Source organism: Oryzias latipes, chromosome 20 (genome assembly GCF_053564925.1).
Source record: "Oryzias latipes strain Hd-rR chromosome 20, Olatipes_Hd-rR_3.1".
NCBI classification, from domain to species: domain Eukaryota; kingdom Metazoa; phylum Chordata; class Actinopteri; order Beloniformes; family Adrianichthyidae; genus Oryzias; species Oryzias latipes.
Window position 1 is genome coordinate 622902 of NC_136256.1, and position 15021 is coordinate 637922.

Genomic DNA, 15021 nt, shown 5'->3' on the forward strand with positions numbered 1-15021 from the left:
GGACAGGCGGGACTGTCCCCTCCCTCAGCCAATCAGCGCCGTCCTCTCCGCGAGCCAGCAGGAGTCCTCAGACAGGCGCCAGTCTGCTCCGGAGCCACGATGCACGCGCCCGCCTGCCTGCTGCTCGTGCTTCTAACGGGGACGAGGATACACGAGCACACCGGTGAGTGCGACGCGGAGGTCCGCTTCGGGTTCCGGCGGGGTTTGCTGGAGTCCTGCCCTCGGGTCGGGGCAGGGGGTTCGGTTCCGAGTGGCCTTTGTTTAGAAAAAGCACAGAGTAACTAAGATGGCGCGGGTCCGCTCGCTTCCGACCGTCTGAGGAATGTCTGCTCCGCCGCGGGGACTTTACCCGCCGTCGCCTCCGGACCCTGCGGACTTTCGGGTCAGCGTTTTCGGGTGGGTTCGGTCGGAGCCTCGGTTCGGTGTTAAGCCTCCCCGCTCCGTCCGTCCGCGCGGTGTCCGGCTAACTTACTCCACGCGGAACGGTTCCGTCGAGTTGGAGCGGAATATGTGGCAGAACTTGTGTGGCCACTTTCCGGTGTTAGCAGAACCTTCCAGCGGCTGGGCAGATGAGCTTCGTTTCTGAGGGAGGGGTGCAGTCTTTGGAAATCACTGACAGATGTGCGCGCGCGGCGCAAAAAAGTTGACCATTCCGAGCGCGTGCTCGCGTGCTCTCCTGCCACGGCTTCCGGCGGTCTCCGTTTGTCAGGAGAGGGGGATGGCTCCTCTCTCCGCTCGTTCCGGGGCAGCTGTTTTTCTCTATAGACCCCCCCCCCCCCCCCACACACACACCACCACCGCTGGCAACTTGTAAAGGTGGGACGTGGTGTGGGGGGGTTGTGATGTGGGGGAAAGGGAGGCAACAGCGCTCTCTTTGTGAGGGAGCGTGGTGTTCACGGGTGGGGGTCCACGTTCTGAGAATCAGAATCTGCATGAGAAAAGAAGACAGGAGCGCGCGGCGCACACTGGGAAAATAGGTGGTGCACGTGCATCCATCAGTAGAGCTGTCAGTGACGTGGACATCCGGGATACTGGTGAGAAGTATATCTTCACAAAGAGCAGAGGATCAGCATCACTGCTGCACCACGCCCCTGCATCTCTGCACACCGGAACAGCGGGGGGAGGGGGAGGGGGCGTTTATTTACTCCGCGTTGTACTGTAACAGCTGGGGGGGGGGCGTTTATTTACTCCGGGCTACACTGGAACAGCTGGGGGGGGGGGGTTACTGTGGGTTACACGGCTGTAATAGAACTTCCTAACCCACATCCCAGTGTTATACCCTGCAGAACACTCGGCGGTCCCGCGGCACGCCGTCCCCACGCGCCGTGACTCCTCCCACATTTATGCCTCCTGGACTGGTGGGTCAGGAAGCCCAAAGGGCTGCTTCACGATGGGCTCACATACGTGTCCCAGAGCGTGACGCGCCGTGTTCACGTTGACTGGAGGTTCCTCCATCAAATTCCTGTGTTCTGATGGCGAGTGATTGGACAAAGACAAAGAACAACCACCCACCCCCCCAAAAAGGAGACGTCTATTCTCCAGTAAAATCAGCATTAGATAAAGTCCTAAAATGTCAACTTGCCTGGTTGGTTTCAAAAGGACAGTGAATGTATTTCAGTTCCCACTGTGTTGTGTATGAGGGAGATGATGACGATGACGATGATGATGATGATGATGATGATTTCATCCTGAGGGGTCAGCGGCTCTTGGATGCTGGAAGTCATTTTTAGAATCAATCACTGATGTTGTGGAAGGATGCAGGTGGATTTAATGATGATGTGCAGAAATCCAGCCCAGCTGGGCTAACGGGGGAGGGGGGCCGGCTGGAGGGAAAAGGCAGAAAGTTGAAAGCTTTACGTTCAGATGTTGTTGTTTTAGATTCAGATTTGACTTCTCACAGGTTGTGGTTTGAACTGTTTGGACTTTTCTCCAACCAGTCAGGGTGGAAGTGCCAGAGCAACACATCTATCAAATCACCTCCCAGCTGTGGTTTTGATCCCAGCGTGTCGCTGAGCCTCCGTGGGAGTCCCGGACTCTCTGTGACCGTCCTTGGTCCTTCAGGTGGACGTCTAAGAACCGCCAGGTGTGAACGGCTTCGGCGACCCGAGCACATGCACACTGCTGGAAGTGCAGGCTGAGGGTTTGGAGGGCCGGTGTTGTGGTCGGTGAGGAGCGGCTGGGATGTCTGTCCTCCATGTCGTCTTCACATCATTCACTTTTAGAAGTCCCCTCTTAAATTCAGCACAAAGAAACAGTCGATGAGCGCAGATTGGTTTTTGTTTTGAAGGACCCTGAGCATCTCCTGAGGTTTTTAGTCAGAAGAACTAAAACCCAGCTGAACGGAGACTCGTACAGCTCAGTGTCTGCTCACATGAACACATTTGTTAGTTTGAACCTGCAGGGAGGTTTCATTTATTCTCTTTGGAGTTCCAAAAGGTTTTGCTTAGTCCTGGTTTACATTTACAATTGTTCTTCCACTTTTGTGACTTTGTGAGCAAGAAAAGGCTTTCTGGACACGATTTGGGAAGGAATCTGCTTTTGAATCAGAGATCAAATGTAAACATTAACAACTAAACATAAATCTCATTTTTAGCAGACATTTTCTTTGTCAGCGCTGCTTGGATTTAATCAAAAATGAATGTTTAGCCTGAACGGGACACAGAAGCTGGTCTGGCCCATGAGGGCTCGGATCATCTGTCAGTGTTTACACGTGAAAACACGGAGACGAGGAAGTATGTGTTTTCAGCCTGTGACCCGGCTGCAGGCCTGATGTTTCTCTAAGCGGCTCAGATAACCAGCAGAGGAATGTCTCAGAAAGGCAGCGGTCATGGGATTTTTTGTCAAGGTTACTGCAATCCTCTGCTTCCTCTTCCTCTCTTCAGTCGTTGCGGTTCTCTGCTGTCTTGTTCCTCTGTTTTGGTTCCTCTGGTGTTCTGGTGAACTGTTGTTCTTCTGGTGCCGTCTGTCGGCAGTGGTGGAGGAATGTCAGGCACGCTGGTGACCCTGAGCTGCTGTTGTCCTGGCGCAGAGACCCCTGACTAATTGGAGAGGTTTTAGTGTTTGCAGTGACTGCTGGGTTCAGAGGCACACAAAGCACTTCTGAACACTCTTCAACAGACCAACCATAAAGGCTGGGAGCCGCCGCCGGGTGACCGCATGTAGAGGTGGTCTGTCTGCCCCACGGCTGAGCCCATCACCAGTACAATGTTTCTCCTTGAATACTCACTTTAGCGCTTACATCTCAGGGTGGACGTTGGATGTGTTGGCAGCGAATCTGTGTGGCCTTCAACTGTAACTCAGATCTTTGTGCTGCTCCCTGAATGAAGGCAGTTTACTCCACTTGCTATCCTCCTAGGCCCCCATTACGTCAGAGAATTGTCTTGTCTGAAGTCTAATGTCTGGTTTTAGATTGTTTGCAGTTTAGACTGTCGCCGTGGAAACGGGCCCACCTCACTTAAAGTTCAAATAAACATGTTATTTCTTTGTTTGTAGATGACTGACTGGTGTGGTATGATGCTCACTGAACCGCGTCTGCACATGCACGCCCCCAACCATGAATGTTCTTCCCATCCAGTTTGTCTGGAGACAACGTTGGCCTTTGATGAGAACCGGAGCAGAACTCTGGGAGAACCCTGTCTCCAAAAGGCAGATCTGTTACTGGTGGTGTGCAGATCTGAACTTCAGACCCCCTCCAACAAGAATTGTGTTTTGATGTTTTTGACCTGTTCCTGTGGACCTTTTTTCTGATGGGGAAGGACATATATTAGGAGAACTAAGACCAAACTGCATTTCTGAGAATTTCTATATTTAAATTGATGAATAAGTGGTGTTGGAAAAAGACCTTGTTTGTGATATAAAAGTACCATCGGTAGGATAGAAGCCCCCTGCTCTGCTCCATTCTGATCATCCACTGTCAGACAAATGGATCCATGAACGTCTTTGTTTTCCTGGCCTGAGCCAGAACCTGGATCAGAACTGGACGGATGGATCTGATGTTGATCACCATTTGTGTTGTAGCAGTAATGTTAGGTTGGGGTTGTGAGGGGCTGTAAGCTAGTGGGACAGAGTGTAAAAGGATGGATAATGGGAAATATGGGCAGGTTTACTTCACACCAACTGTTCCACCCGAAACTCAGAGGCGAATCTTTAATGAACTCCTGCTGTTCTACAGAAACTATGTCTAAGAAAACGACACAAGCTTTTACATTTTTGTCTTAAAACAGCATAAGCATGATTAAAAGACCACTGGAAACACTTTTACAATAGATGCAAAGATGACCCGTTTGGGACTCTAATGCCCCAAACAGACCAGGACCAGGAGAAAACCCAACATGACAATGGGATAGTCCTGCCAATCCTTTCCCTCTATAGATTACAGGACTCTGTCTACTGAGGAGTCTCTTCTGACCTCCTTCAGAATCCTGTTGTGTTTTGCTTTTACCAGTAGCCCCTTGTTCTGAAGCGGCCGTTTGCTTAGTTGGTTCTCTGAGTTCAGGTGAGCCGGCATGTCGTCTTCCAACAAGCAGAGTCCAATGAACAAACAGAACAAGCCATCGCCATCGCCGTATAAACGTGTCCTCCATGTGTACGCGCTCTGAACAATAGGGGGTCAGTGTTTTGTGTGTGTGGGTCGAAGCAGCTGTCAGCATGCTGACGGTTTGTTCTTGAGGTCAAACTGTTGCATATTCATCAGGGCAGGCAGATGTCCTCCTCCTCTTCCTCTGCCTCCACTCCTCGATGGTCACAGAGCTGCTTCTGGGCAGAATTGGTTTTCTCTTAAAGCAACAGCAGCCTTTATGTCACACTTTAATTTTAAAAATGTACGTTAGCATTCCACCTTTGGATCAGTAACCGTGGTGATATTGTTAGGATAAACAACACAATGGTTTGCTGTTTTACACTGAAAGTTTAGTTTTGAGAAACCCATATGGTATTGGAATGTGGTGTGAACCTTTGAGGCTCAGACGACAAAAGGACGGGTGCAGCCTTTGCTCTGTTAAAGCTGGGGGCCACGCAGCCCCCGGGTGTCAGCTGGGTGGGGGGAGAGTCCAGCAAAGCAGATGGCAGGCTTTCAGTTTCAGGTTTTCAGGGTTTGTGAGTGGACCCCCTCCTTCAACACAGCTCACATCTGTATGGACAAAGAGTGGTAATAATGGGGCAGACCGGGTGGATGGGGGCAGGGTCAAGGGGGCAGGGTGGAGCGGTGACCTTTGGAAACCACTTGAGCCGAGGGTCACATGGGGGGAGGGTGACATTTGGATATCATTAGGCAGTGCTGTGGGGGTGTTTGTTCTTGTTGCTGGGCAGTTTTAGTGATTTCTGTGAATGAGGTGTACCCCCCACTTTGTCCTCAGGGAGGGAGGTGGGCCTGTCCTACAGACCTCCAATAAGAGGACAATCTCACAAACTGCTTGTCTCCTTAAAGTTTTTGGTACAACTTTAAGAGCTGTCCGTCGACAGGCACCTTCAGCCCACACATATGTACATTTTCTGACAGGGAGGGGTCCAAGAGCAACATTTCTGATGAGCCATTCTTTACATGCCACAGTAGACAGAATGACACCTCATCCTGAAAAAGTGTTTCACATCTCTAGCCTAAAGTAAGGCCTTACAGGGCATTCACTTGGGTAAGATGTGTGTAATTAAATGCTCTGTCTAACTATGTATACATATTCCTGGGTATTTGTAATCTGTTCCCAAAAATTCAAGTGCCGAGTGTTTTGCTGTGTCTGTGATCGCTGATTCACGATCTTGGTAAGACAAACGCAGAGCGTATTAAAATACACTTCAGGCAATGTAAAATCTGCTCTAAAATTGCAGAATGATTGTGGATCTTAAAGGTAACTCCAGTGTAGTAAATTGTGTTTTTGACATGTTCCTGCAGCATTTCTCTGATGATGATCATCTGAACATCAAATCTGCATTTCTGAGTATTTTCTTTTTTCAAATTGTGGAATAAAGAATAGGAGCAGACCAAAAAATGCAGTTTCACAAAGGTTGTAGTTATAACTCACAAACTACAGTCAACGGGCCATAAGCTTCCTGCTCTGCTCCATTCTGATCATCCACCTGCAGACAAACATATCCACGAAGGTCTTTGTTTGCCTCGTATGAGCTGGAATCTGGATCAGAACTGTACGACTGAATATCTACATTATTGCTCAACGTTTGTGTTGCACCGCTAATGTTAGCTTGGGGTGTGAGGGGCTGTAAGCTAGTGGGGGAGTGTTAACAGATGGATGATGGGAAATAAGTGTGGGCTTACTCCGCCCCACAACTCAGAAGTGAATTTCTGATGTACTTCAGCTGCTCTGCAGAAACTATGCCTTACAAAGCAACTAAAGTTTTTTTTATTTTGGTCTAAAAACGACATAATCATAATAAAAGTATCACTAGGAATGCTTAAACATACATCCGACTGTCTCCTGAAGTAAATACAATTGAAAGTAAAGTCTGAAGTACATATTTTTAAGTGTTTTTTGTAGATAAGCTCCGAATATGATTTTGTTTTAAACATACTTGACTATTTATGACGGCCTGCTAGCTAGTGTGGCAGAGAAGTCCGTACAAGAAGGCATCTGCAAAATGTTCATCTAAGGCGTGGCAGTTTTTGGTATTTCCACTAAGGATACATTTTCTAAAATCTTTGTGGTTTTTAATGTTTTCTTGTTCCTGATCGGCTGCTAAAAATAAAGGTATAAATTTTTGGGATCAAACGCATGTTATTTTGGTTTTTATACGTCTGGTAAAAAGACATGCCAAAAGCAACCATTCAAAAATAATACATCAAGAATTGTGGCTTCATTTGTGAATTATCGGTCTTGATTCGTGAATCGAATTGGATAGCCACCCTAATAATGATCCACAGCCCTGTTTTACCAATAAAAAAAATGGATCAACGCGTCTTTAAATCTATCTGTACAAACCAAAGCATCCGCTGACTTTACACTGCCTTAGTATCATCATGTCTATTTAGGGACATACAACGTTACCTTTGGGTTCAACGAGATGATGTCTGGATCTGCACCCTGTTTTTATGGTGAGGGGATCGTTTATCTTTGAATATGTTGGAGGTGGTGCTCCTTAACCAGAGTCGGTTTTCTGCTGGACGGGGTACCAGACTGTTGATGGTGGGACGCTGACTCTTCAGTCAAACTGCTTTGCCAAAAGTTCTGGCTCGGCTCCAAGGCTAGTGCTACAGTCAGAGCTTTAGGTCCAAAGTCTGCAGTCGGAGCAGCTTCACCGAGGTCAAACAAGCTTTTTATCAGTTATTGCAGAATAACTGTGTAATGATCTGTTACTTCTCCGACCGTAAAATGGCATTTTCTGTGAAAGTGCTCGTGTGAATGCTGAGTCTGGAGTCAATCAGTGCAGCGGTTATGGAAGGTATCAAGTTAAATACTTTTAAAGCAACAATAAAATGCCTCTACCTTATTAGGCTTCTAAGTCTTTTTTACTTGATACTAAGTGACCATACCGATGGACTTCCTTAGTCTGTGAACCCCGTGAGCTCAAGGAAGTGACCACACGATTTAGTACTGCAAAAAAAGAAATGATGTTGTAATTCAAAGAGCATTGCAAATCAAAAGACACGCTGCTGCAGCAAAAAAGGCCAGAATGGAAGTGGATTGTCGGGATTGTTTTTGACTGTGCACTACAGTGAGGAGGAGGAAGAACTGGAGTGTGAATTGGAAAAACAAATGAGAATGTGCATGAAGATATTAGTGTTGCATGTGTTCTTTTTAATGTGTTGTTGGGTCAGAGCTTGGTCACCCACGGAGAGCCCAGAGTAGAACCGCTTCTCCTCCACATCCAGAGGAGCCAGTTGAGGTGGCTCGGGCATCTAGTCCAGATGCCTCCTGGACGCCTCCATGGGGGGTGTTCCGGGCATGTCACACCAGGCGGAGGCCCCGAGGAAGACCCAGGACTACGTATCTCGGCTGGGCTGGGAACGCCTCGAGGTCCCCCCCAGAGGAGCTGGAGGAAGTGGCCGGGGAGAGGGAAGTCTGGGCATCTCTGCTTAGACTGCTGCCCCCGAGACCCGGTCCTGGATAAGAGGAAGAAGATTCACAGACATGAATCTTCCAAACTCTGTAACCCTTGTGCTATCCTAGGCACTTTAACATTGGGAGTTGGGTCATCTAGACCCACTAGACAGTGCTCTGAACCTTTTTTCTTCCATGATTTGTGATCTTCACTGGTGTCCATGGATTACATGAAATCTTTCCACCTTTATCCACCTTTGTCATGGTAGGGAGAACACGTCAATGTAAGGGTGGGGGTCATCTATGATAGCACAAGGGTTACAAGAGTCTGTATATACTTTGGCTAACATTGGAGCCAATTTTTCAGAGAAAGCTGCATAAAACTCACTCGGTAGACCGTCTGGGCCTGGTGATTTGTGTGGCTGCATTGATTTAATAGCTGCTACGACATCATCCAAGACAGAGACATCCTCAGGAGACAACGTTGGTATATGCAGATGTCTAAAAAAGTTAGAGAGAACATCAGAATTACAGGCATCCTCCGAACTACAAATTGTAGTAATAGTCTCGTCAATGGAGGGGGGGTCATCTAAGATAGCACAAGGGTTAAGGAAACATTTTTTAAAGTAACCATTTGTGGTCTAAAGCAGCAGTCCCCAACCCCCAGGGCCTCGCGGAACGGTACCAGACTGCACAGAAGTGCAGTCTGGTACCGCTAGACTGCAGCGGTACCGCTACCGCTAAAATAAAACCCAGGAACTAGCAAAATGAGTAAAAAACAAACGTCTTTGGAAAGGTTCTTTGCCAAGTGGAAAAGCCCAGCCAGGAGACAGAAGAGGAGCCTTCCACTCCCAAAAAGAGAAAGCTACATTTAACAGACAGTACTTCTGTTTAGCACCATGAGTGAGGGAAGGGGAGAGGATGATGACACCTTTGTGATATACAATGTTATGCGTGTCTAAATAAAAGCTCAGAATTCGTCTTATCACGGTTCTCTGCATCCTCCATCGTAGCGTTGCTACAGTATTTATCCGCCACATCTTAAAGGCTGGTCCGCGTAAGAATTGTCAAACATCCGTTGCGCAAAAAAGGTTGGGGGCTGCTGGTCTAAAGCACCATTGCTCCAATCTTCTGGAATAAAGTGTAATGCTGCAGAGCTCCACCTAGTGGCCAAACTATAACACAACTTTCTTAACAATCTGCACATTTTTGTTGGAGCTTCTGTGTTTGAGAAATCCTGTAACACTGTATGGTGTTGGTTTATTATTTCACTAATACATTTTACAGCACGTAAACAAACATGTTTAAATGAGTGGATTTTTGGTATCAATAAAAAGAAGACGTATATTAAATTGAGCCAGACTTTGGTGAATTGAATTGGGTTGAATCAATTCTGGAAATGAGTGGTGATACCCGGCCCTAGTCCTGAAACCGTATCAAAGTCCTAGAGGGATAAACGTCTATTCTGGCTGGAGCTTAGAAGTTCTGCTGTGTGAAGACGGTGGTTTTTGCTGTGCATGCACAGAGGAACATCGTAGATTCCTACTTTCTGCTCCTCCACCGCTCTCTGCTTTGTTTGCTTTAAGTTTTCCGGTTTTCCGGGCGAATATGCTAACATGGACTCATTTTACATGTCATAAAGAATGGGGCATAATTATCTGACAAGCTTTAAATGTCAGAGTTTTCAGGCCTTGTTAAGTGAATGAGTACAATGTTCAGTCTGAACCTCCCACAGGTCTGTCTGTTTTCTGACTTCCATTACAGTAATTAATAATTAAAAGCACTAAAAGTTCTTCAGACTAATGAATGCAGCTGCATCAGGGACCAGTCCATCTGGGAAGCTGGAACCAAACTGCTAAGTGAATGAGTTAAATGAGTTAAATGACAAGAGCTTCTTCCTGTGCGCACACACACACACACACACACACACACACACACACTGTCACACACAGCCATGGTAACAGGGAGCTGCACCCTTAACATTTGCCTTTCTTTTACAAAATTCAAAAAGAACAAAAAGGTCAAAATGCTTGTGTGAAAACAGTTTAAGAACTGGAATATTTAAGTTTCTAAAAGCTGAACAGGGAGCGGTGAGTCAAGCAGAAACAAAACTAGATCAGTTTAAATTTGGCTAAAGTTTATCACCAATAATGTTGTTTTATATAAAAAGCTTGCTGCAGGCATTGCTGACATTTTTCCTGTCAATCACCATTGTGTGGAAATTCATCACTGTGTAGTTTGAGGTGCCTTAAATGGTACAACTGTGGTCAAATTGTGGCAAGCCCCTTGTTTTGGTAATTGTTTTGAGAGAGTCTGGACCCACTAGACAGTGCTCTGAACCTTTTCTCTTCAATGATCTTCACTGGTGTCCATGGATTACATGAAATCTTTCCACCTTCATCCACCTTTGTCATGGTAGGGAGAACACGTCAATGGAAGGGCGGGTCATCTGGACCCCATCAGAAAGACAGCACAGGGGTTAAAGCAGACTGTGATGAAGAGGGCCCCTTGTTCAGCTCCTCTGTGGGTCTTCAGCACAGACCAGAGGTTCTGCAGTGAGTCTGACTGCCTTTAGCTTTCTGAAATGGGTCGACTACTTTCAGAAGAAAATTACACGCTGCTGCCGGAGGCAGTGCCGTCTGACCCTCATAATTGCTGTTTTATGCTCTGTGGTCAGACAGCTTTGAGTTTGCCAATCAGAATATCTAGTTATTTGCTTGTAAAAACAGTAATTTATTGTAGACATGCTTTGTTTTTGTGAAACAACAAGGCTTCTGCTGAGGTCCTGCCCATGCTGGTGCTTGGACCATGGCTGTGTCTCATAAAGCTGTAGAGCTGTTGGTGTGTTCAGTCATGCAGTCTGTCCAAAATGTAAATATTAACATTAAGTCGGGTTAAAGATTGTCTGTAGTCTGGCTGCAGGGCAGAGCTGGACTTAACGCCCCCCTCCCCACCACCAAACGGGCTTTCCTAAAAACAGCTAGATCAGCAGTAGGGCTGGGTGGATCAAATCGATTGGAATCACTCCAAGTTGGATAAATCATTAATCAATCATTAAAAGTAGAGAACGCATAACAGCAGGAAAGTGGAAGTCAGCTAACAAATAATGGAATTTCCCATAGGACGGTTAATGCTAACGCTCAGTCATCTTTATAGACACACTGACATGAATTTTCCAAACTCTTTAAAGGAAACATTTTTAAAAGTAACCATTAGGGATCTAAAGTCCCATTATCTCTCATTATCTGTGTGAAATTTGTTGCAGACACAATCGTACTCGGGAAACATTTGGTGGGTTAACCCCCTAATGCTATGACTCAGCCTGGGTTTGAACCCACGACCTTCCAGTTACAGGGTGGACACTCTGACCACAAGCCCACTGAAGCTCCATTTTTTGCTCCAGGAGGGGCAGAACATAATAATCTGCATGTTTTTGTTGGGGCTTCTCCTTTTTACTATTGTAAAGTATGTGATCTGTATCAGATGAATATCTTCAAAACAGACATACATTGTTAAAGAATCCTATACAAATATGTCTAAATGTGTAAAACCATGTGAATTCAAAGTCCAATACAGTGGATCCTGAATCGAATGGATCCAGTCTCAGGTGAATCGAAGAGAATAATTTCTGGAAATTATAGGGGATACCAAAGTCTAATCAGCAGCCCTCAAATGTTTGTGCACCACAGATCCGTTTAACCTCTAACAATATTTTCACAAACCGGGCTGTAACCTAATCTTGCAAACCACTTTGGGTCTAAAATGACCTGAATTTAGCATCTACTTGAAAGCAAAAACAGAATTATTTTTTCTTAGCTAGATATAAATTCAAACGTCAAGCCAGAAAGGTGTGCCAGAAAAATACAATTTATCATTTATCATGGAGATGAGATTAACGTCAAAAGCATCAATTCAGTTCAATAAGCAAACACTGACTGCTGGATGTTGACCAGGACAGACTGGAGATGCAACACAGAGGTGCTGCTGCTGAAACTGAGTTTTAAACGGGTTTTTTTCCCTTTGTTTTGTGCATGTTGGTAACATGGACGTGGAAAGTTCTGAAGCATTTGTGTAAATGTCCCAGATGTTGAAATGTCATCCTGAAAACAACACTTGGAGAGGTTTGGAGGCTTCAGAATGAGGGTGCAGTGCTTTTGTTCTGTATTTTTATGGACTGTTTCAAGGTTTGAATTTGAACAGGTTGCAGAAGTTCTGACTTGAGAACCGCCTGCAGTGAGTATGTGAAGACGTCAACTTGAGCTGAGATGTTTCCACATTGAATGGGGAAGAAGAAAGGGAGGTTATCTGTGTCACATTCATGAGAACAGGTTTGTTGAAATGATGGAGAAACCAGGAGGTGCAAAGTTCAGACGGGAATCGGGGTTTTCTTTTGGTCCTGCAGAAAACTGCAGTTTCTACTACAGTTTGAACAGCAGTGCAGAGGTTCTGCTAGACGGAAACACATCGACTGGTCATACGTCTCTGGTTTTGGTTTGATGGTTATGGTTGTTTCATCATTGGAGCATGTATGGATAGAGCATCATAACTGAAAGAGGAAAGTCCAGCTGCAGGCTGACACTAAAGGATCAGATTCCAGCAGTAAACATTTTTACACATTTGAATCGGCAGCCAGCTGCTGCCTCATGTGCAGCAGATGTCTGTTGCTCTGGTGTTGCATTATAACCATAAAACTTAGGAGAATGCCGCTCCCAAAGGAAATGGGGGCGAGTGATGCCACATTTACCAAGTCTGGTCTCCATACAGAAGAAGCTGAAGTCAGTTGACTCAGTTGACCCTGCGTTTCAGGTTTTCATGTACAAAAGTCTTGGGTTAATGTATGGCTACGTAAGTTTGCATGTCCGTCTTTGGGCTTTACGTGCAAAACATGCGGCCAATGACCAGTCGGCAAAGGTTGATCCCGTTGAACTTTAACCAGTCAGAGACTCGGATTCGTTAGTGAGGTATGGGTAGCGTCCGTCTCAAAACACGGAAGTACCAAAGGTTTAACGATTGATCCTGAAAGAGAAATCAGATCTTGGTGGTTTGTCCCTGGTCGGAATTATGACACCAAGTCCTTCATATATCTGAATAGAACTGGGGGGGGGCTTGGAGTAATAACATAAGTGAGATTTCCATGAATTTGTTATTTCGCGCCAAACCTCTTCCAACTGTAAAACTAACAAGTTCATGCGCTGGTATTGGGTAGAGCCAGTCCAGTGTGAACACCTTCTGCTAAAAGCAGGATTAGCCGTTTAGCATGTGATGCTAGTTCAAAGATACGCCTCCAGATAGAGCGGTCGGATTCTGTAACGGCTCTGAGGCGACCTCCAGAGCTGAATGTCCCTCACACCGTTAGAGGACGAGGAGAAGCCTTCATCATCCCATCAGTACTGAGGGTGACATTCAGTAGTTTTACCATAACCCCTCCCTGAAAGATTCAGATAATAAGGTGGTGTTCAAAGTTCTCCAGACTTTCAGTGGGACATGAAGTTCTCTGGAGGACTTTAGCTGTGTTTTTACGACAGTGATTTCCCTTTTGTTTCTTTGATGTTGTGCGTAGAACAGAGGATGGTCCCTTTCAACAGAAACTCTGGTTTCATTGGAGGCTAAAGCAGCCCCTTGCTAGTGCTGCTGTTAAGTTCTTTGCACATAAGTGGGAACCTTATGTGGAGAACGACAGCAGACACCTGAAGGTCTCAGTGAAACATTCAGCACACAACAGACGTCCTCTTCCTGTGTTGGAGCAGCAGCTCACAGGTCCAGGCTCTGGCGGCTCTCGCCAGCGTAGTCGTCTCGTGCTGAGGCTGACTCAGTCTGTCTTTATTTAGCCGGTGTGCTGTGTGTAAACACACACTTCCTTCAGTCTCGCACTCATTACTGCCGCTACAGCGGCGTTTTGTAGCAGCTGTGCCGTGCGAGTCCTCCATGCTGCTGGGAGCTCCCGCTCTGTAAATTATTCAGAGCTGCTCTCTGCTGATGTGTGTGGTGTTCCATAAGCTGGTCGTCTGAAAGGGACGTGTGAATGTCAGCTAAATAATCAGGGTCAGCTGGCGTCTTCCTGCTGGAGCTGACTGACACTAAATTGCGGCGGGTTTTTCTGTTCCGGTGCCATAAAACCAGGCCGTCCCCCTCCGACTGGGGGTCAGCTCCAGCTCCAGCCTGCAGCTGTTGAGGCTTCATGAACGACCCAGTCTGAGGTTTGTTCCCTGCACATGAGCTGGACTCACCTGAGGCTGAGCCCCCCGGGACAGATGGGAGCATTGGGACAGACTCACCCTGTGGGAGGAGCTTTTCTGGAGTCATTCTTTGGCTTTGGAGCTTCTGCTTACAGAGGAGGTGTCCGTTCTGGAGTTTGGATCTCTATTATTTCTCATCTTCAGGAGACATTCTTCATTAGAGACCCACTCTAATGTAAATTGTGTTTTTAATGGATTCTTGGAGCTTTTTTCTCATGATGGAGGACATGCATAAAACAATTGAAGCTGCATTTAGGATGCTTTATTTATCAGAGTTGTTGTGAATCAGGAGCAGATGAAAAAATGCTGCCCAGTTCGGACGTAGAAACTGCGATGGGCGGGCCATAAGCTCCAGGCTCCGCCCCTTTCTGATCATCCACTTGCAGACCAGCAGATCCATGAAGGTCTTTGTTTTCCTGTTCTGGAATTTATTATTTTGTTACACCGCTAATTTAACCTTGGGTTATGAGGGAATGAACTCCTGCTGCTCTGCAGAAGCTTTGTCCTAAAAAAAGACACAGGTTTTTGTTGTTTTTTTGGCTAAAAAGGGCATCATCAAAGAAAAAGACCACTTGGTTCAAAGAGATAATCAGATTGGTGCTTTAAAGGGCCTATATCATGCAAAATCAGATTTCTGAGCTTTTATGTCTATTATAATAATAATAAAGTCTATTATATAGAAAACAACCCCAAAGCGATATTTTGATCCATTTCTGAGCTTTCCTCTAAAAACCTGCACCCTGAACACCCCCCCCTCACCAGCTGACGAAGACCAATGAGAACCGCCCCTTCCAGGAGGA

At 46.2% G+C, this 15021-nt stretch overlaps 1 protein-coding gene across 1 annotated transcript in view; it reads left to right on the top strand.

The window, feature by feature from the left end:
• tgfbr1b (transforming growth factor, beta receptor 1 b) overlaps positions 1-15021 on the top strand; it is a 28745-nt gene continuing 13724 nt past the window's right edge. Inside the window, exon 1 of the mRNA XM_078938367.1 lies at positions 1-163. Coding sequence (XP_078794493.1) covers positions 100-163 — 64 coding nt within the window. The 5' untranslated portion in view covers positions 1-99. The remainder of the gene's footprint in view (positions 164-15021) is intronic.